Genomic DNA, 22,797 nt, shown 5'->3' with positions numbered 1-22,797 from the left:
ACACTGTTGACTGGGTAAAGCCAACATACATTTCAACATTGCATCTTCCCCTAATGCACAGTCAGTGTCAGAAACAAATCTATCTACACTTTTCTCATTGCTCCAATGTAGCATTCAGGTCATTCAGCAGCACTAATAGCAACTGTAGACAGTCATCTATATTCTTATTTCTTCATTAGCATTCTGAACAGTCAAATGTTGATCCATCTGTATGTCACTTAGTCCTTCTCATGAAAACTTTCACAGTTGAAACTGCATGTAGACTACTGGACTGCTGAATCATCTTTCTTTTTTTACTCTTTGATAAGATCCTCATCACTGTTGTGTAGGTAATGTCAAATCTCTATAAATACTAATATACTAAAATACTAATCCTGGCCATCAGCATGATCTGGGCGGTTTTTCCTGTCTGTTTAATTCATGCAAGGGAAGAAGAGTGACTTGGGAGAAAATTGGAACTGAACAACTTGCTTTTCTGACTATCATAAATACAGCAAAAAGCCCACAGATGTTTGAAAACATGGGCTGCCTTCAGCAGATGCTGAAGTTGCTCAGGTTGGGAGTGGTAGTGTCCTTGTCAGTTTTTTGTTTACAACAGGACAACATAGTTAATGACGGGAGATGAATCAGTAAGGGGAAGAAAAAGACCACCCACTTTCCTACTGTTTTTTACAGCTGGCGGCTGGTGCTGTTTTGCACAGCACCTAATGCAGGTGAAAGAGCTCTGCAACAGAGGCAGCCGCACGCTGTGCCTATGGGCCTTGCCACCGATAGAGCAAACCGAGCTGTGCCGCAGTGCCAAGCCCAAGATCCTAGTGACTGCTTACAGACGAAGCATTGCGCTACCAGGAGGCACAGCACTCCAGCCCGTGTGGAAGCGGCCGACAGCCCCTGAAGTAGAGAAGGGTGGCCGGGGCCGCCTCACGATACCCGGGCCCGCGGAGAAGCAAGTGGAGATCAAGGCTTCGCCTAACAGCGATGGACAGAGCAGAGCAGGCTTTTCTTTCTCTCTGTTCCCTTGCTGTGACGGGGGGAGCACCGCTGGGACAGAAGAGGGGAAAAAGGACCCCACTCCCGCACCAGGTGGCTGAAAACATCTCCCGCCGCCAACAGCCATCAGCGATGTGCATGCACTGCGCCTAGCAGCTGGTGATGACCTCATCCTCGAGCGCTGCGCCAGGACTCTCATCGTCCGCTCGGGCTTCGCTCCTGAACAAACAGCCGTCGGGTCGCGACGTGTACAAATGTTCTCGCTGCCCTTCTTCCGGGTTTGGCTTCACTCTTGAGTGGGCGGGGCGAGGGCCTTCCAGGGCCGCGGTTTGCGCTGCTCTCGCGAGAGCTCTCTCTTTTCCTAGGCCGGCGCTGAGAAAGGTGGGTGCCTGGCCTTGGCTGCCTTTTTCTCCGTTGCCGACCCAATACAGACCCGGGCGTTGAACAGTGCTCCCCGCCGCAGCCTCGGGGTGGGGATGCCCCCGATTACCACCCGCCCGAGGCCCGATGGTTGCCGGGGTACCCGGTGCTAGGGAAGGGGAGCTGATGTAGTTTTCCTCTGCCCTTCTCTGGTAGCGCCCTGAGGGAGGCCGCGGCAGTGGGGCAACAGGCCGCTGGGCGGGAGGAGGGGGTCGGGCGCAGAGCCCTGTGAGCCGGGTAACACTGCCTGACCGCCTGCTCTGCTGCACATGTGGCCCGGTAAACGGCCAGGCAGCCTCCCCGGCGCTCCTGAGGTCTCGCAGCGGCCGGTGCCACACGTGCCACCCCTGCCGCCCCAGAACCGTTTTCCCAGGCTGTAGTTGGTATCCCCTGGAGCGACGTGCTTGGGTTTTCGTGGCCCACGGGGGTCTCCCCTTGGTTCGCTTTGAAACGTGTGGCTGGATGGCAGAGTGTTGCTGTGTTTGTAGCAGAAGATGACGTGTTCCCGTTGGCGACTGAGATGTTCTTTTGCATTGCAGAAAGGCCATGTTCAGCTCTAGCGCAAAGATTGTGAAGCCTAATGGTGAGAAGCCAGATGAGTTCGAGTCTGGTATATCCCAGGTATGTGGCTTTTCCTTCTGCTGTTTGGTGATTGACTATGAATTACGAAGGTAGTGCTGTGACAGTTGTCCAGAGCACGAACTTCGAGGGTGATGCTGGCTAGACGTGTACTTTTTCCTAGTTTGACTTGGGAACTGGGATATTCAGCCTGTGTTCCCAACTGTTGCATCTGCCTGTGTGACAAAGTCTTTGATACTGACTGTGGTAAAAAGTAGATGGGTGCTCTCTGGTACTGTGGACAGACTTTGGTCTCAATGGTTCTTATGACTTGATTTGTATGTTATGTATTATTTTGCAACTTCACTTTCCTAGGCTCTACTGGAGTTGGAAATGAACTCCGACTTAAAGGCTCAGCTGCGGGAGTTGAACATCACAGCAGCTAAGGTAGGCTGCACCTTCCCAACAACGAATTGCTTGGTGACCTGCTCTCTGCGTATTTAATTTTTCCAAATGTTAACATCTTAAGTGAAGAGTGTCTTTAGCCTTTTCTTATAGTCTGTGATTATTCTGCTGTGTGTTGTGGTTTATCTTCTGGTATTTGCTGTTAACATGTAAGAGTTTGTAAAAGTTTTTGGGTTTTGTTTTTGTTTTTTTTTCTGAGAAACTGGTTTGAAAAGTCATAAAACCTCAAATAGCAGTTTGGGGGCTTAAATGTTCAGAAAATGGTAGTTCTGCTTTCTCTGCAAAGTGGGCTTGAGGTCTGAAACTGATTTTTTTGTGTGTAGATGTTGGCTGGTGTCCTGGTTTTGGACCAGGACAGCTGGCAATGTAGGCGTTCAAGAACCTATCTTAGGAATGTAAGCTATAACGCTTTTTGTAAAATCAATTTGTTGTAAATACTCTGTTATGTATCATGTAGTAGGTAGATGGATGAAGGTACTAGAATGACTTGATGGCATAGGTTAGCCTGTTTGTAAATTTTAGTTTATAAAGGTGTCTGAAACCTTAAGGAAGAAAAGTAAGAAGAAAATTATAGTTAAAAATTGTCAGCTTTGCAGACTGTGTGGGACTTATGAAGTGGTTGCTTTTTGGTTCTTGCCTAGGCCCATCAGTACAGACAGAGATGCATGACTGCTTGGAGTTAAGTTAAAGAATCTGGGAATATGGAAGTCTGCTTAGTATACTGGGCCTTCAGAAGCAGCACTTTGCAGCTGAAGTACATCAGCGTGTACTGTCTCAGTTTAAAAATGTCCTTGTTTATATAGCTGCTTGGTTTTGTTTGTGAGAAATCTCCTGTGGGCATCTGAATTTAGCTTGTGTGGGAACATAGCTGGTGAAGAACAATTCAGCTTTCCATTCTGTTGAAGAATGAGGATGTCTCTGCAGTTAGGTTCATAGAAGAAGCACCTTGTAAGCCTATCCAAACTCTTCCAGTTTTAATTGGCTGTTGGAGAAGCAAACCAGGAAAATGCTGGTGTGATGTAAACACATTTGGAGAAGGAATTTTATGTTGGATACTTCTAAGACACGGTGATGGGACATGCTTCTAGCCATGCTTTGTCTAGAAAAGTTTGACCAGATGATCCTTGAGGTGCCTTCCAACTTGGTATTCTATGAGTCTATGACTTTGTTAGAGTAATGATGCAGGCCTTGGCAAGTGGTGGACAAAAGATGATTTCCATGAAGAGCTCAAAAGATTTATTACTGTAAACTTTGTCTAGAGTCTGCATTAGAGGCAAGTATATTTTTTTGAAACTTCATATCGGTATGTAAGTAACCACTGCAGATATTACGACAAGCATTCAGTATAGTTAGGATTCTAGCATGAGTCCTATCTTGCAGAAGGATTGAGCTTTGCAGTTTGGAGTATGTGGCTCTGAAAGGAGCTGTGGGCTTTGTTTACAGTAAAACAAGTGCTTTGACAGCTTTTGTTTCCTTGTAAGAGCAATCCTCTTACCTAGATTAAAACTGCTGTCTGATGCCTCCCCTTTCTTTCCCCCCACTCCTCCTGCAGTGTTACAAGACCGTGTTCAGAGAATTCATAATCAAACCAAACATTGCTTCTCAGCCCCTAGGTAATATTTACTTTCTGCTTCTGTTTCAGGAAATTGAAGTGGGTGGTGGCAGAAAAGCTATCATTATCTTCGTACCAGTTCCTCAGCTGAAATCCTTCCAGAAGATTCAAGTGCGGCTAGTTCGTGAGCTGGAGAAGAAATTCAGTGGGAAGCATGTGGTGTTCATTGCTCAGGTAAAACACTTAGAATCATAAAAATGTTTATTTGAAGGGATCCCTGGGCCAGCATTTGATCAGATCAGCCATTGTTTTGTCTAGCTGAGTCTTAAAAACATACAAGGATGGAGGTTCCACAGCCTCTCTATATAATGTGTTACAGTGCTGTGCTACCCTTTCAGTCTTGTCTATTCAAGGTAGTAATGATGCATACATATTTTTGTACCAGCAGGAAATGCTGATACAAATACATTCATGGGGGAGGAGGGCTGAAATACAAATCTTTTATTTTAGTGCACTGCATATAGGATGAGTAGAATACCAGTAATTAAGCTTCTGCAAGTAGTATCAGGTTCTAATGCTGGTGTAGCTTTGGACATACCTAAGTTTTCCTTTTCAGTGTCTCAAGTATCTGTTGAGTGTGGAGTGTATGTTGCATGTAGGTGTAAGTCGTTTAGGAGTTTTTAGTTTACATGCACTGAATGTCATTCATTCAGTGCATGTATGCTAAGATGCTTCAGCTAGCAGACAAGCCTTTGTAAACTTGGTGAGATGCGAAACTTTTTGAAGAAGGATATAACTTTCTTGTTCTGGCCTCTCTTACTCCTTCAGAAGCTTGAGAAGCAAAGCTTAAAAAGTAAAAGGGAACAAATATTAATAGGAGCTATACTACACTAAGTACCTAAGTACTTAAAATTCAGGTTAATAGAGGAATTATAACCTGACAAGTTTTGAATTTATTGAAGGAGCTAAGCCTTGAGAAGGTGATAGAGGGCTTTCCTGGGCAGTACTAAGGGGTGGACAGACTGGAGAGATATCTGTGGCGTGGACAGTTAGTTTTTAGACTGAAGTGCTTTTTAGCAAAAATTCTTGGTTAAATAATTTTAAGAGCCAGAGCACCTTATTCTGAATATTTATGTGGCCAAGAGGATTTCTTTTAGTTAAGTGCCTCTGGCTCACTAAAACTAAGTGAGAATTTTTTGTCAGTTTGCTAATCTGTATTTTAGGGGTGAATGTGTGTAGTTCTTCTGCTGTAGGTGAAATGTTGCTTTTGAATATGATGAAACCTAGTTTGGGTTACAGTAACCCTGTCTTTAATACAGTCATGGAGAAGGTGTGATGTGATGTGTTGGTAGAAAATAACTGCAGGTGGCCATAACTGTTTCTAAACTCAGTAGAAAATAAGTTTTAGTGATCTAAGCTGGTATGTTTTTAAAAGCAGCTTTGGATGCTGCTTTTGTGACAGATTACACTTAAGACAGGATTTGATTTGGATTGTTTAATACATCTCACTATTTAAACTGGTGTTTCGCTCTTTAATAACACCTAGCCATCTGTGGGGCTGAGATAGCTTACTGTTCTGCTTCACACCAGAGGCTCAATCTAATAGGAATTGTATAATTCTTTGAGATTTCTGTTTCCAAAGTGTGTTCAGATTGCTAATGTGGCACAGTAAACTACCATGGTTGTATTCATGGGGGAGGAGGACTGAAATATAAATCTTTTATTTTAGTGCACTGAATATAGGATCCGTAGAATACCAGTAATTAAGCTTCTGCAAGTAGTATCAGGTTCTAGTGCTGGTGTAGCTTTGGGCATACCTAAGTTTTCCTTTTCAGTGTCTCAAGTATCTCTTGAGTGTAGAGTGCATGTTGCATGTGTGTGTAAGTCTTTTAGGAGTTTTTTTTGAGTTAATTGTAAACACTAGATACTGATAAATGCCTTTTTTGTTTCTTTTCCTTCTTTAACAGAGAAGGATTCTGCCCAAGCCAACAAGAAAAAGCCGCACAAAAAACAAGCAAAAGCGTCCCAGGAGGTAAGTAGATAATATTGATTTAATAAGACAGCCCCCTTTTGTCACTTGCTAGTGTAGTCAAATCATGTTTAGTTGAGTTTTTGAGAAGTCACTCGGGCGGTTGGGTGGTGTTGTCCTTTCTCGTACTGCTTGAAATAGTATATGCTATTTGACTGCTGAAGTGTGCAGTAAAAATCTAATCTTTGGGCACTGTGTTGCATTTCTTAGAACTCCCTCTGTATTCCAGCTACAGCTGTAGCTAAGTTTTAGCCAGAAATACTGGCTTAGAAAATCCAAAACTGCTGTGTCTGTTACCACAATGTGCTGACAAGAATTATTGTTAAGCTGTAGGAAGAGCCATATCCACATCATATGTTAGACTGTACAAGAGGCAGAGGAGGCAATGAGGATGGGTGTGGCAGATGACAGGTGTAGGTATAAGTAATCCCTCTGAGTGTGAATTCAACAAGAGTAGTGCAGTCGCTTGTGTTAAATGGCCACCCTGCTCTCATCTAGTCTCTTATTGCTAGGTGTGCAATACTATGTCCAGATGGATGTCAGTGCCTCTTCTGTACTGTGCTCTATCTTACTATATCATTGTGTTATCAGTATCTTTAAAGTTTGTCCTCTACATGACATGTGGCGTGTCCCTGTAACTTTTGTCAGCCTCAGTATTGTGTTGTATTGTTATTACATAGATTTTTGAAGTGCTGTTTCATAGTGCTCATCTAGCTGCAGTCCTGCCTTTGGAGGACTTTTATATTAAGACTGGTATTGCACAGTGGTTAGAGAAGTTGGTATCTGTGTATGTGATTAGGGTGCTGCCTTCCATCACGAGGGAAGGAGAGTCCCAGGACTGTCACTTTCTCAGCCCGAGACTGGATCAGGCTAGTAGTGTTGTAAAACTTGAGATGTATATGGTGAAGCATAAAAGAGCAATTGGTGCTTGTCTCCATTAGCTATCCCAGTCTTTGCAAGTCTGAAATACAGGTCTTGGTTACTAGTGATACTGCCTTGAAACTGTAGGTAGAGAAGCTGGAAATCTTCCTAGTTATCTAGACTCATACACAAAATAACCTAGATTAATTTTTCTCCTTTTGACTGACTTATGGAGAGTTCAAGAACACAAATGTAGACATCAAACAATCTTCTAAGTGTGGACTTAACCAGCTAGACTTTTTCTGTAATACATTGGTGTCTTAAGCTGCTTGGGCTTAGGCAGATAAAGAAACTAGTGTTTTCAGAATTGGGTCTCCTGTTGTGTAGTTGGAGATGCTTACACACTTAAACTGTTCCAAGTGAGTCTGCCAAAAATGCAGATGGGACAGCTTGGTTCTCATTTAAATAAAATCTTCTTTTAATATGTAGAAATAACATTTTAGGACTGTTCCTGCAAAGCAACATGTGATACAGAAAAGGTCAGAAACCTGGCTATTTTTTCCCTTCATGCAGTCATTACATTTCTGCACTTGGTGTAGAATTCAGCTTTTAATTTTTGCATGACCTGTGAAAAAGTGTGTATTGTCATACCACAGCATTAAAGCAAAATGAAACACCACTGAATTTCAGCTAAAGCATGCTGTGGAAGGTTTAAGCCTTGGAAAGCTGGAAAATCTGGCAAGAGGACATGTTTTAATGATACAAATATGGCATTTCAGCCGTACACTTACTGCAGTGCACGATGCTATTCTTGAAGACCTGGTCTTCCCAAGTGAAATTGTGGGCAAGAGAATCCGTGTAAAACTGGACGGCAGCAGGCTCATAAAAGTCCATTTGGACAAAGCACAACAGAACAATGTTGAACATAAGGTAAGTGAAAAAACTGTCTTGTGCAGGATGGGATGGCTTTCTGACTTAGCTAAGAGCCTGCTTATATGGTACAGCAGAAGGCTACTTTTAGGCTTGTGGTAACAGAAATACTTCTGTTTGGAGTAAGATGCTGAAGAGGAGGCAAGGGAGTTTTGAACTGAAGCTTTAGTTCAACTCTCCAAAACTCCTGGATTATGAAGAACCTATATTGGTTCCCTCATGGGAAGAGACAGTGGTTTTATTGTTGGGGGTTTTGTGTATTTGTTTGTTAGAGTTTTGAGGTTTGTTTGTTTTGCTTCTTTGTTCTGTTGTTGCTTTAAGTGAAGCACTTTGCTTAGACCAGATGCACTTGGTACAGCTGGAAGTCCTCCATCTTTTGCACTTCGCTTAGGATTTTTCTGTTGGGATGTGTTTATGCCTTCTCAGTTCTCTGTGTCTCCTATGGTTGCAAATCGAAGATATTCCAAATATTTTCCAGAAAATATATCTTCTGTGTTAAATGCTCAGCTACCTTAATCTAAAAGAAAATAACAAATAAGCCTCAGAGTTCACTTCAGAGTGAAGATGCAGTGAGAAATAGTGTAGTATTTAAAGTATGCTAACATAGATTTTTACTTCCATACACAGCATATATAAACAAAATTGTTTGTCTTCACAGGTGGAAACATTTTCTGGTGTCTACAAGAAGCTCACAGGCAAAGATGTCGTGTTTGAATTTCCAGAATTCCAGCTGTAAAGTGCAAAAATGGCTGAATAAACAACTATTCATATAACAGAGTAGTTTAATTTAAATTTTGAATTCCATAAACATAGATGGGAATTTAACTGGTTCGTGGGACTCCTCCACTGTCTGGATGAGTGACATTTGTCTATCAGAGTATTAAGTCACCAGCATTTTAACAGGAGGCCTCTTAGGTTGTTCTTGCACTGTTGCAACACAGCTCTGGACAAAAGAGCCCAGAGCCTGCAAAAAGAATTGGCATTGAAAAATAAGCCAAAGTTTGTTAGATTCACCTTTTAGGGAGTATATGGAGGATTGCTGTAGAGCGGTGGAACTCCCGAGTTCTGCACAAAAGTATACCAGCTGAAGATCATGTTCCTGAGACACACGAAAAAGTCTACATGGCATGTGATGTGACATCTGAAACATGGGGATACAACACCTGGAGAAGGGCATTGAATTTTTAGGAAATATGTTGGGGGGAAGGTATAGTTTGAGGTGACTTTCTTGCCTTTTAAGTGGCAAAATTGTGTAACAGTTCTTGCCTAAAATCAGGCCCTGCAGCTTCTCACCTTTATAAGAATGAAACAGGGAGATGTTTTCACTTCTGAGTAGTTGAGTACCTTGCTGGACAGAAATACATTTTTTAGATACTGCTTTTGCTTTGAGGAATAATGTATTTTTGTATCTCCATATAATAGCAGCACATGTATTTGTACACTTAATGTTGAGGTAACCTTTCTCATGGCCAGTAAGTGAAGGCATGGATAGATACGCCAGAGTGAAGTAATTGCTGCTGAAATGTTTGGGGATTTTTTTAGATGGTGTGTTAACTTGGCTCAGTACACATGTGGTTATATGGGGAGAAATAGGGAAGGGCTAGCTTTATCACAGCAGCCAAAAGCTGTGTGATAGTGTTCTGGAAACCCTACATTTTTGACTAGGGGGTCTGTTTAGAAACCCTTTCAGCATATAACTTTTCTTTCCAGCACAGGGGGGTGAGCATGGATAATGTTCTATGCAATTTATGCAGATTTAGTACTTCAGTGTACAGATCAGGCTATTCTGTTACTTAGGAGTGTGTAATACAGTAAAAGACACCTAATAATGGAGACAGCCTTTTGGGTAGAGAGCAAAGTAACAGTACCAGGAACTCCTAATAACTTGTATCTTCCTGGCTGAGAGGAGTGCCACTTACTTAGGCTCTACACCTTTACTTCTTTTTCCCATTTACTGTGGTTTGGGTTGCTTCCTGTTTGATACTTCTTCAGCTGTGAAGAGCTGAATGGTTAAAACAAGTTCTGCATTGCTTTTGTCTTGAAAAAGTTAAGATTTTTAAGTCATGCCATAACTTCTGTTTAGTTGGGCAAGACAGATAGCTGTATGCTGTTGGTTCTGGTGCAGAGAATACAGAGAGAAGAAGGGAAACACATGTGCCTGATTGCAATTAGTATTAAATTTCTTGTTACTTGCTGGCAGAGCTTGAATGTTTGCTCAGAAAAGCAGATTGTTTTTCTGAAGAAGTTGGCTTACCTTAGAGCCTTTTCCTGTCCTTTTCCTGTCCTTTTCAGACTTCCCTCTTTGGAGTATGACTTTATTCCTTATTCATTCCTCAACTATTGTTAATTTTAGATGATTCAGCAAAAGTGAATTCGCCAACTTCCATTAGAATTAGATGAGGGGAGTTGTAGGTATAGAATAACCCCAAGTCCTGTCTGCTTGTGTGGAAACATAGTCACAAAAGATCTTACAGGAGGAATGCCAGGACTTTAGAATTCAAGTTTTCCTTGTTAAAATTGGTACTACTGAGGTTGGAAATACCACCCCCTCCTCCCGACAGTCTCACCCAAATAGTTCGAAAGTCAGACATGTTACTAAGCTTCCCAGTACAACAGTCCCAGATGGTAGTCTGTGCAAATAGGTGTTTGCTGGTGCGGATTGGAAGAAGCAGTCTGGGGAGTGTCTGGGGACTTAACCAGATGTTAACTACCTTTAGTTAGAGGTTGGTGAGTCTGCCGGGGCTATGTAACATCTGCAAGAAGAGGTGATGCTCAGGCAGCAGGCTTGAGGACACCGTTTCATTTTTAACAGTGAAATGTAACTCAGGTTTGTTATCTTCATAGCAATAAAAATGTCAGTAGTGTTTCTAGTTTTAAAGCACTGGGAAGGGGTAATAAGCAGGGGAGGAGAAATCTTTTAAACTGAATGAAAAGATTGCAAATGTTCCCAGGCATTACCAGCTGGCTATAGATTTTTCTTGGCTCTTGTTGCAAGCCCTTTGAACTATGTGAAATGCAAAGCCCGGGATGGCCCCATAAGCAAATTCTTTGAGTGAAAGGATAATGCTGTCAAAGCCATTTATGGTTCTTACATTAACTGAGCTGTAAGTAAAAGTAGATTTTCATGGCATAGGCTTTAGTCCTAATTTACCTTTATCCATGAACTCCCTTGTGTGCTAGTGTCAGTGATACAGTCAGACAACTCTCACTGTCCCTTGACAAGGATATCAAGTGAATTCTTGCAATCTGGAAAGTCAGTTGATGCCATCTGGTTCAAGTGCTAATGAGGCTGCTGGCATACTGGTGTCAAATGTTACCTTAACCTAAACAGACCCCATATGGGATGATGCTAGACTTTACCTTTCATGCTCTGACACAGTTGAACTCTGAACTCATGATTCCTCAGGAGTTTTATCAGCTGGTCTGTGCAAAAAAGCACTGGTGTATTCTGTACCAAGACCCTGTGCAGCAGCAGTACATGGTTAGTGTCAATGTGAAGAAACTATCACATACTGAAGAGTATAAAAGACCTGGTTATTTCCTGTAGTAGCCAAAATGAGAAGCAAGGGCTTTACATCCTTTAGGCACTCTTGAGACTTGGCATCTGATGTTACAGCTTTCAGTGTTTTTTCCATACAAATCCTTTTACAGATGTTTTCAGATATTTTTGTTTGTGAGGAAGGCTGCTCCCTGTTGATTTCTCTTGTTGATTTGTGTGGTAGAATTCTAGTGTGGCAGAACTTGCTTGAAGTTCTGGTTGGTGTTTGACCTATCTTACATTAATTAATGTGATAATTTGATCCATAACATCATGTCTTATTAGTTCCTTTTGAGTGTAAGTGGGAGCATCTAGAGAGTTTGAATGTAGTGATCCTCACACTAGGCAGTATTAAAGGAAATCCTATCACTCCTGCATTGTGAACTGAAATATCTTTCCTGTGCCATTGTTTTTAGTAAATTTTGTAAGTGGGAGGCCTGAGTTTGGGTCTCTAATACCTGAAAGCCAGAGCCATGCTTGAAAAGCTAGACCTTTCTCTGTTCATGGGATGTGCTTCCTAGGTCTCTAGAGGTGTATCAGAGCAACAGGAGAAAATATATTGATTACAGAAAGTCATGAAGTCTCATAAAAAGAAGTCTTATGGTTAGGTTGAGGGGAGTGAGTTCTGCTGTTCTCCACATGGGCCTGACCGCAGCATTGATCAGTGCGAATGGTTGGCTGCTTTAACAAAGTGTCTTTGCTGTGTCTCTTACTGCCTGCCTTCAAAGTGCTCATGTGGAAAGCCTGTGTTCTGCTAAAAGCAAGAAGGGACGGGCACAAGCATCTCTTTGTACTAGTGCTCTGTTCCCTGCAGAGAGCTACATTTAGAGGATTTTACTTATATCTGGTGATCAAGAGGAAAAAGTTGGATTTGTTAGTCTGCAAGACCAGGGTATCCCCTCCTTTACCCTGCAGTTACTGTCATTCTCTTTTGCAGGAAGATCGTTCTTAAGCTTAACAACAAGCAGTTGCTGCCCAGTGTTGCTAAATGATTAACAGGTAATGCTTTTCATTATTGGATACTGTGCTGATATATCTGGCTCAGTTTTGATCTAAACCTGGAGCAGCAAAGATAGAATTAAAGCCAGGCACTGAAAAGGTTATTCTAATAGAGATGGGGAGTAACAGAAAAAGCACTACTGCTGCAGTGAATGCTGCTCAGGAATTTTGTGGAAAAAACATCAGTTCCACACCACTAATAAATAGATCTTACACAGCTGCAAAGTAAAACGTGTTGCTGTTTCTGCACTGACCTTTCCCAGCATACATAGCATATATTGCACAGAAAGGGTGGTGAGGATAGTAGCTTCTGTTGTGCCCTTCCTCTTAGAGGTCCAGGTGGTGCTGTGTGCCCTCTGGGGCTGTGCTAAGGTGATGAGTTTCACATGGGTATCTGCACAGGGGACAGCTGTACAGGCTGTTTTTTACCAGGCATGTCTTAATGTTTAATGAAATTTTATTTTTTTCCTGGCTAAGCAATTACTGCTCAGTGAAGCCAAAGGGAACGGGACACAGCATTAACATTATTGTTGGGAGCATTCAGCATGCCGACATCCAGATCCATACTATGGAAGAGTCATGCATTTGCTGTACCTCATTGTCTCTTTTGGGATTGTGCCTTGGGAGGCTTACAGGGGAGGGTTAGTGAGCAAGCCCCTTCTTTCAAGAACATGAACAGCATTTGTGATGGTCTACAGTAAGCAGAGCTCCTGCAATTGAGCTCAGATACTGACTTACTAATTAATAAGTTTGGATACTGGCAATTTTAATCCCCTGGGAAAATCTGATTGGAAATGCTGCTGCTAACATTGGATGTTTTGCCAAAGCAAGGGGAGAATTAGGGTCTTGTCATCTTCTCGTAAGACCAATATTTTTAAATAGCCATTGAGTTTTTATGTTTAATCCTTTCACAGACACAAAGGTGATGCCAACTGACTATGGAAAGAGTAGAAAAAAAAATGCTTCTAAAGTATAACACACCCTGCCCTGTTTTCTAACAGATTTGTCACTTTTTTTTGTGGTTTTGGTTGGTTTCAGTTCAGGGCTTACTTACAGTTTTGTCAACATGGTGTTTGATCTGACCATAAGGGCAGGGTGAATGTTGGGTTGTGCGTCAGACTGAGGTAGCTGATCTAGCTGGTGTATCTTGCTGTATACCCTAGACTCTGAAGGGTATAGGTCAGCCACCCTTGCATCCCAATCCAGCAAGGGTGGCTGAAACACTTGAAGTGTTACAGTTTCTCAGACAGGCACATAAAATGAAAAAGTAGCTTAATAACCAACAGCTGTTGTGACCTGATGATGGTTTAAGCTGTACTCAATGCATCAGTATCCCAGATTGCAGGTAGTAGCCCAATTTAGATGATACACCAATGTGGTTATACAGTTGGCTTTCTGGGTAGGTGAAAGATGCTTATGCCTTTCTGTAAGGGGTCTGCACCCTTTTCTCTCTTCAGATGAAACAAAACCAAGTAATTGCCTATTTTCCCCTTTCCTAGGGAAAGCACTTTCACTGCATTTATAGTGTTTGCTGTTTCGTTTGTTTTGAACTCCGTCCATTTATGTTTATTTTTTACTTCTGTTTCCTCAGTGTTTAATCCTACCTTTTCTACTAGCTTTCCCTGAAATGGCTCTCTTTCTCCTTGAATTCTGTTTCTGGCCTCAAAGTTATTTGCCTGTGTTTACAGGGAGAGTAGATATGTATGTAAATGGACGTTTCCTTTGCCGTAGTAATATGATCTTCAAAGGCTTGGACTGCAGTCACTTTGCTGCATTCTTTACATCAAACGTTTGTCTTGGCAAGTTGCTGCCAACAGAGTGCTGCAAGGGCCCAATCCTGCTGATTGCATTCTGCTCCCACTGAACTAATGGGGCTTGTGTGCATAAAAGTGAACTTCCAAGTCAGCGTTGTGTGGTCCTGACATGGTTATGTTCATGTTGTCCTTACTGATGTAATCTGGAAGTGATCACCAGTTCTGAACTTTTTATGACCATTTGGTGTGTGTTAAGATACAGCAGTTCACAGCATGTTCCAGCCCAATGTAGAAACAGGGTGGTTTAGGAGAGGTTTGCCTTTATGAAGGTAGTCCATAATGCAAACCTATGATACCTGCAGTACCTGTTTTCATCTTCTTGCTCAGCAGAGCTGCTCAGTATGTGCAGTGCTGTGGGGTGGCAGAGCGGGAACTGTGGCCTGAAGGAGGTTGCTGCACACCCCAGGGCTGGCAAGAAGTTTGATGGGAGAGAGGGGATATGACATATCGTGGCCAAAGCAGTAAAAGAGTGCATCAGTACCGTGTGTCATCAGCTTGTATTGCAACTCCCACCGCAGCATGGAACGCTCAATGAAGTGGACATACATCTCCCACAGAAGCGGATCAGTAGGTGGTAAAGAAGTGAAGACATACACATGATCCTATTACTTTCTCCATTTCCCTTAGTCTAAAGTCTTTTGTGTTCTGATACTTTTTTGATTTTGGGCCTATGGAATATGGAAAGGAACCTCCTGCTACTGCCCATCTTCCAGCGAGAGGTCACAGACTGGGAGTATGTGACCCAGGCTCAGGTCCTGCTGAGTGCTTGCTTACAGCATGACCCCTCAAACCTTAGCTGAGGAAACTGGAAGGAGGAACAGTGATATGAGCAGGGGTGGGGGGATGGGTGATTTACAAGCCTTTTGTGTAGAAGCAGCTTATCAGAGTTACAGCCTTGCAAGTATAGCAGCTGTTTCATTAGTGTATTAATTGGTGTAGTCATAAGTGGGTGCTGTATATTTGCCCTGGAAGTTGAGAGTGAAGCCAGTAATACCTGTTGCAGTATAAACTGCTATAACAGGAGTTGTTCTCAGTATTCTACTTCTCACCATTAGGTGGCATCGTTCTTTTCCTGCCCTAATGTATGTGGAGTACTGTGTACTCAGGGTTCAAACTAGTCTAGCTATTTAAGATGAAAACCACAACTGTACAACCGTCTGGGAGCTAGTGAACGATTTCTGTCTCCTCTTTTTTCCCTTCCTGTTGACAGAAAAGGTGATATTGCAAGTTGTTGGAAAAACCAACCAAACAAAAAAAGCCAAGCCCCAAAATTTTATGAAGCAGTCTGCCATGTGGATAATTTAGTGTTTATGTTACTGTGGAGTTTTGAGACTTGGCTCTCAGATAGTTCTGTGTTTTACTCAGGAATGCTACAGCCAATTGCAAGAATGGAGAGAAGGGGAGAGTGTGTTAATTATCTGCATAAGATGTTCATGTTTGGTGCCACATTTCATGTGTTTTTATATCCACTGAAGTAAAGTAAAGAAAGTGCTGTGCTGGAGCAGTCAGTGTGTGTGCATGGCTTAGAGCTGAATAGATGGAAATGGTTAAAAGGGGTTCTCTGCTAGAGAGGAGGAGGGGAGAGTAAGAGTGCATTCCCAAAAAAGTACATTCCCAAAATAAAAGGCTTACATCATGGACCTCTTCAGCTTTCCCACACTTCTTTCCTAATTATTGTCCTGCAGGACAGCTGATCTATTTCAAACAGGAAGCTGTTTACAGATAACACTTGCAACTGTTTTGTCTGATTTGTTGAACTGTCGAAAAGCAAAAGACAACCTCTTTTCAAATTAAAAACTGTCAGACTTCTGTAAACAGCAGCAATGAGGTTCATCTGTGCAGTGTCCCTGCAGGCACAAAGCGTTCTGCAGTTCCCGTTTTCTCAGGAACCATAAGGTAAGAAACTTTTTACTTTCACTCTGTAGAAACACATAGAGGAAAAAGCCTGGGTGTTTGTTAGGGGGCTGCCTTGTAAGTAGCAGAATATGATTGATGTTCACCAAACAGTAGGGGAAGGTAGGGAAAATAAGAGCTCTCTCGATTCTATGGGTAACATTGGACCTTTCAGTTGGGAAGCACCCATGATCACTGAATTCCTGTCTAGTGGAGGGTTTGTATTTAAAATGTATAAATGCCATTGGAAGAGCTTGCTTTCCTTTGTGCAGGAAAGGACAAAACAATATATGAATTTTAACTTTCCCTTCAGCTGAAACTTATTGCAGTTCATTATTTATTATTCAGTTCATAATTATTAATCCCGTTCATTAATGGATTGCAAGTCCCAATAACAGATAATAACAGTTCAGTTGTTTAAACGCTAAATGCTTTATCCTGCTACTTCTATTCTTAAGTGTCTGGCTGTTCTCTCCTTTAGAATTGAGCTTTTAATACAGCTGCAAAGCAGAGAGTTAAGACTGATATTGCAGAAGTGAAACAGATGACAGAAGATCTAGTAAGGGCTGGAAATACACCACTGGATAACTCAGTGAAAACTAAATCAAGTTGGAAGTAGTAGTATGCAGGAATGCCTAAAGAAATTTAAGGATGCGTAAGGATCTAAAATCTTGGTCTAAATGCGTTGGAGTATGAGTGTAAGCTGTTCTCTAGTAACCAGAAGGCCACATGCCTGCTTTTCAGTCATGAGGTATGAAAAGACTTGTGAGTTTCCATTCTGACCTCTTTGCATACATACATATATGTTTGATATAGACGGTGAAACTTAGGAGGGGGATTGTTTCCTAGGAAAAGTCAAATCACTGTGGAGAACTGAAATACCCACCTTCCCTTGCTGTACAGTGAAACTGCAGGAGCCTCTGGACTGGAAATACTACCGACTTTGATCCTTAGGTGCTGTAAGATTTTAAAAATACAGCAAATGCAGAACCTATTGCCCTATACTTCTCTCTCTGTAGTGGAGATAATTTGTGTTTCATATCTGTGTGATTGCATGATCATAATTGTTGAAGGCATTATAGTGATCAAAGAATATAAAAAACCCATTGATACAAGGGTCTCACTTATAACAATGATTTTGGGATCTTTTAGCCTATGACAACTCATTAAACGTATCCCTAAAATTTTATTATGCTACTGATGCCACATAAATAAGGTATGGAGATGTATGTGCAAGAAGTAATACTTCCAAGTTGAGTATTCCTTTAACAATGTTTGAGCTGTCATTCAGAAAATTTAGATGTATCTGTTAAAAATAAAAATATTTCTTAAGTTAATAAAATAAAATATCTAACTTAAATTCATAGTTAAAACAGCATTTTAAATATGGCATAATCCTAGCGTCTGCAGAGAATTGCACTGTGGAAGCAGCAGAAATCTACTGTATAATTTATAGATTGTACATTATGTTGAATGCTGTTTTCTCTGATTACTTTGAGTGATTTTGCACTGTTTCTATAGCTCTTATTTAGTCATCTTCAGGGCTGTCCAAAAACTCTTGAACCACAATCTTTTCGAAGTGGGAAGGCTTTTGGTGGAGTAGCTTTTTAAAGAAAAGTGTCAGTTTGCCAGGGTAGTTCAGTTCTTTTGTCCAAGTATTTTGGCTGAAAACCAAAAGAGTTTAGCCAAAAATACTCTCATGGTGTCTCCTGGGAAGTGTAGTTTGTGCTTTGCATTGCATTTCACTACTGGCAGAACTTCACAGCTTAACCCCTTTTCCCATAAGGCCGTGTGGTCAGGATCTTGCTATTTTCATTTCCCTTGGTAAGGGGAGCATTAGGATGTATTTTGGGAAAAGTAGTCTAGTGAAAGAAGAATTACTGTGCTTGTAAGGCATCAGCTGTAGGCAAAGCCTCTTGGATTACTGGTTGATAACTAGCTGGCAGCTTAAAATCTGAGCACCTCCTTCTGTTTTGCACATGAGCTACAGACACTCCTGTTTGGGGGTCTGGAGGGTAGGATCCTTCAAGAAGATTTAGTATGTCATTAGAAGACTTAAAGCCTTTTGACGGTTTTTAGCCATGGAAACACCTATACAAAGGAGAGAACATTTAAAAATGTTTCTAATGCTTTCTTAGTGCTTCTGCTAACTTTTTTTTTTTTTGCTGAAAGTACTCCTTTTTTGTATTTGGAATTGAAAGCTGCAGGGGGGTATGGCTGGATATTAAGAGTTAGGCAGACTCTTAATTCAAGAGGAAAATGACCCGGTAAGAGCCTCAAGCTTTAGAAGGAAGTGGTTTTGAAAATCCATCACGTTTTCATCTTGCCCATCTAAATGCCTCATCAGAAAAATCTATTCCTGGATGATTAAGTCGAAAAGAGAATGGAAGTTGGTCTGCTCAAGTTCTTCATCACTGGACCAGTCTTATTTATTAGCATACAAGGATCCTTAGCTTCTGTGACTGTTCAGATGTTACTTCCTCAAAACTGCATCAGAAGATTGGTTAAGTCTATAGGGTGTCCCAGAGGCCAGATCAGGGCAATAAGATGGATGGTGAGAAGTTTTAGGGTTTATATTGTTTTCCTTCTATACTGAATCATAGAATGACTTGGCTTAGAAGGAACTTTTAAAGGTCACCTAGTCCAACAATAAAACACATTAATACAGTGTCACAGTTCTGCAAGTTAGATACCTGACTCCAGACCAAGTATCAGCAGTGTCTGCGTGCTGTATGGAGGGAATAGAGGAGAACAAAGTGCTGAAGAAAATGACTTGCCACAGCCAGCAGTGTGTGGTGGCCACAGCAGCTATCTGGAAAATGCTCGTGAGGGAGATGCCCCAGGATTCCTTCTGCTGGATGTGGGAGTGGAAAAATTCACCAACTTTATTGCCAAGTACCTGCAGGAACTTGTGTTCCAGAAGCTGTAACCTCAGCTTGGATGTTTGTGCCCAGTTATCCTACAGGCATGGAGACTTAGAAAACTGGCTCTGAGAAAACAGGTTTCTACCATTCTTGTTGAAAAATGAAAACTGCTGCTACCCAGCTGTCGTGTAATGTACTGGCTGGGAGCACTTTCCTGAAAAGCAGGAGCTCTGCATATAGCTCATTGCACTGCTTCAAACCCCACTTCCTATCTGCTGGCAAGCTGTCCTTGTTCCAACTGACATGGTAATTTGGAAGTGGGACCACTGAACATCTCAGATTGTGTCCACAGCTCCCAAGACAGTTTCTGATGTTGATACTGCTTTGATTTTAGAAAAGTCAGAACAGTCAAGGGAAGTATGTTCCTTGGAAATGGCAGTGTTTTCTATTAACTTTTCTGCTTACAGTGTGCTTAGTGAATACTGAAGGAGTTTGGATATGTTTCCTTGATGGGCATAAATGACTTATGTGGAAGAATAGTGTCTTATTGCCCCCTTCAGGCAATATGTTGGCCATCCCTGGTCTGTGAAGTAAGAAAAGCTTAGACACTCAAGTAAGTTTTCTGCTAAAACTATAGTCACCTTCTGCTTTAAGGTTGCTGAATTGTTGGGAGATGGTTTTGGATGCTTTATTTGGAGCAATCCCAGGCACAGCTACAGGTTGGGCAAAAAGGAAATTCAGTGCAGCCCTGCAGAGGAGGACTTGGGGGTGTTAGTCAATGAGAAAATGAACATGAGCTGGCTTCAGTGTGTGCTTGCAGCCCAGAAAGCCAACCATATCCTGGGCTGCATCAAAAGGAGCATGACCAGCAGGGTGAAGGACATGATCCTACCCCTCTACTCTGCTCTCCTGAGACCTCACTTGGGGTATTGTGTGCAGTTCTGGTGCCCTCAACATAAAAAGGACATGGTACTGTTAGAACAAGGCCAGAGGAGGGCCACGAGGATGATCAGGGGTCTGGAGCACCTCCCATATGAAGACAGGCTGAGCAAGTTGCTGCTGTTCAACCTGGAGAAGAGAAGGCTGCATGGGGACCTCATAGCAGCCTTCCAGTATTTAAAGGGGGCCTATAGAGATGCTGGTGAGGGACTCTTCATTAGGGACTGTAGTGATAGGACAAGGGGTAACGGGTTCAAACTTAAACAAGGGAAGTTTAGATTGGATATAAGCAAGAAATTCTTTCCTGTTAGGGTGGTGAGACACTGGAATGGGTTGCCCAGGGAGGTTGTGAATGCTCCATCCCTGGCAGTGTTCAAGGCCAGGTTGGATGAAGCCTTGCGTGATACGGTTTAGTGTGAGGTGTCCCTGCTCATGGCAGGGGGGTTGGAACTAGATGATCTTAAGGTCCTTTCCAACCCTAACTGTTCTATGATTCTAATGACTTGGGAACAGGCCATAGATAAAGATCCAGTGCTACTACTGCCAATTGTGACTTAAACAACTCTCACCTGGAGAATTAGGGGTGAAGAATGGAAAAGGATGGAGAATGGAAAGAGAAATTTCTTCAGTTCTTGCTGTTTTTTGAGTGGGATTTTGAAGAATGAAGCTGTGTCCATAGCTGTGCTCACGTTCCTGGTGTCAGTCTTTGGCACTAAGCATTGCTCACTTTGTGATAATTTTTCTTTTGCTCCTCTTAGTATGATTAGCTAACTGTGGAATAAGCATAAATAGTAACAAGAAATCCTCTGGATAGCACTCTTAAGATTTTCAGTTAAATTTGAGTGATTTTCAGGCTTAGTTGTGGAACCCTTCAGATTCACCTGTGATGGTGCTGATGATTTCAGCAGGTATTGAACCTTGCTTATAATAGGCATGCATTTATTCATCTTTAATGGGCTCCTTAGAAAGAGTGTGTGGGCTTCCAGGAGACCACAGATCATGGGGTTGATTTGATCTCCAGCTGGGCTGCATGCTGGGGCAGTTTGCTGGTTTCTGTGCTGTGAGGGCTGGACAATGAAGCTTACGTGAAATGGTTTGACTGGTTAACAAATGTACTGCACGGAGGCTAAAGGGTTCAAAAATCATTCATCTTCACTGAAGAAGACACCAAAATAACTTGTATCCATTTAAAAAGGCTTCACAAGCACTTCTTTAAGTGATTCTTGTACAGCAAAGGCTGTTGATTATATTGGAGTTCAGGAGAGACAAGAAAGCATGGAAGTCTTTGTGAGGACATTATTTAATATAACTAGAATTTTATTATCATCAGAGAAGGATTTATAAGAGATCTAATTTGGGGTAATTAAAGAGCTTTAAAAATAATAGTATGAGAAGTTGTTGGCAAGGTTAGATGGCACAGTAATCATGGCCAATCAAATATAAATATCAGGCAAGGATGTAATGAAAGGCTAACAGGAAATAGAAAAAGAGTCTTATTACATAGGAAAAGCGTTTCTCAATGAGCTCTCCCATCAGAATGGTGTCATGAGAAAACAGGTCTCTGATGGCTGAGTGGTTAGTGGAGTGCAAGACATGCTAAGGAAACAGATATTGAGAACATGTGGCAGAGCAAGAGAGGCACTGCTTATGTGTGCTGAGGAAATTCCAGGGTGATAGATCTGTCAACTGCACCAACAGATGTGTTTGCAGTGTTTCTGTCTAGTCGTGAGATGAACTTGCAGTTTAAAGCCGATGCAGAGATGAGGTGAGGTGATGTTATGAGAGCTGTGTTATGAGCTGCGGCTGAAAAAACTCTTGACTGGAGGTTTTCTTCCTTTGCTGTTTAGTACCTTCATGACAGAGCTGCCTTTCATGTAATTGTGAAGTGCCAAAAACACTGTAGTCACTCTCTGCTTTTCTTTCTTTTTTTTTATGAATGTTATATAAACCCCTTATGAATACATGAATATATAACAGTAACTTACGATTAGATACTTCAAAATTAGTTTAAAATCTGTAGACAACATACATAGCTGTTTCCTTATGTCTGCTCCATTTAAATAATTCTGAACGTAAGCCTAAATCTTAAATCTTCAAGGGTGAATTACCGATTCTTCAGTACTATTTTTTTTTTGACTTTTCAAGGGCAGCCCTGGGTGTAATTCTTCACAGAGCATTCATAGATAATCTTTGCTTGTTTTGCTGAGGAAATAGCAAGGAGGAAGCTGATTTTTCTAAAGAAGTTTTTGAGATGTTGTTCTTGGGTAGAATGTGAGAATTTCTGCCAGTTTCCAAATATCTTCATGTCATGAGTATCATGCCTTCAGAACTATTTAAGCTCAAAATGTCTATGTGTTGTATAGGGATGCAGCTGTGTTATATTGTTAAGTTTTGTGGAGATAGGTAAATAGGTGATGTTCTAGAAGTGCTCTAAATGGCCACTGATTTTTATGCAGACTATGCTCACTGCTGCATCTGCTTCCACAGTGCAATAGGTATAATGGGAACTTAGTACACTGTTGAAAAAGAGTGCTCTCCATAGATGCTGGGGCAATTTTACTGTCAAATTGAAACCCTCTCATCTGAAGAGACCAGCTGGGCATTGCAGGTCTTGCAAATCCTGAGTTTAGTTTCTGGATGGCATGTTTCTGGATGGTACATACCAAGCTTGTGTGAGCAACACCAACTTGATATGCTGAGGGAAGTTGTATCAATTGCAACAAGGTGTGTGTCCTTTCATGTAAAACAATCTGTTGACACTTGGTGCTGGGGTCTGTCAGATGCTTTGTAAATGATTCTTATGTATTGAGTCTGGCCAAGATGGAGTTAACTTTCCCCTGTAGCAGCACTAATAGTGCAGTGATTTGTGTTGGTTTCTAGAAAGGTGTTGGTAACACCTGAGTGTTTTGGCTATAGCTGTATAGTGCTCACACAACATCAAGGCT

General features: G+C 41.8%; 2 protein-coding genes across 4 annotated transcripts in view; both read left to right on the top strand.

The window, feature by feature from the left end:
- The first annotated feature begins 1,304 nt into the window (after positions 1-1,304).
- On the top strand, positions 1,305-8,582 carry RPS7 (ribosomal protein S7). The gene is made up of 7 exons (XM_005153227.4): positions 1,305-1,371; positions 1,950-2,031; positions 2,344-2,415; positions 4,076-4,219; positions 5,953-6,017; positions 7,655-7,805; positions 8,464-8,582. The coding sequence occupies exons 2-7, from the start codon at positions 1,957-1,959 to the stop codon at positions 8,539-8,541; spliced, it is 585 nt and encodes a 194-aa protein (XP_005153284.1). The 5' UTR covers positions 1,305-1,371; positions 1,950-1,956; the 3' UTR covers positions 8,542-8,582.
- Positions 8,583-12,113: 3,531 nt separating this feature from the next.
- The window catches only part of COLEC11 (collectin subfamily member 11), a 41,176-nt gene continuing 30,492 nt past the window's right edge, over positions 12,114-22,797 (top strand). For 2 of the 3 annotated variants that reach the window (XM_005153229.3, XM_031052784.2), the window contains exon 1: positions 15,877-16,052. The gene's annotated coding sequence lies outside the window, so the exon portion shown is untranslated. Of the gene's footprint in view, positions 12,343-15,876; positions 16,053-22,797 lie in introns of those variants that run through there. The other variant, XM_031052785.2, reaches the window with a different exon arrangement.

This window comes from Melopsittacus undulatus, chromosome 3 (genome assembly GCF_012275295.1).
Source record: "Melopsittacus undulatus isolate bMelUnd1 chromosome 3, bMelUnd1.mat.Z, whole genome shotgun sequence".
Taxonomy (NCBI): domain Eukaryota; kingdom Metazoa; phylum Chordata; class Aves; order Psittaciformes; family Psittaculidae; genus Melopsittacus; species Melopsittacus undulatus.
The sequence above is the reverse complement of the archived record's forward strand: the minus strand, read 5'-3'. Positions and strand labels throughout refer to the sequence as shown.

Bases quoted from the DNA above. Each gene is read 5' to 3' on its own strand.
- RPS7 (XM_005153227.4), top strand. From the start codon at position 1,957: ATGTTCAGCTCTAGCGCAAAGATTGTGAAGCCTAATGGTGAGAAGCCA. The intron at 2,416-4,075 runs GTAGGCTGCACC...CTTCTGTTTCAG, and splicing joins TGAACATCACAGCAGCTAAG to GAAATTGAAGTGGGTGGTGG. The intron at 7,806-8,463 runs GTAAGTGAAAAA...TTGTCTTCACAG, and splicing joins AGAACAATGTTGAACATAAG to GTGGAAACATTTTCTGGTGT.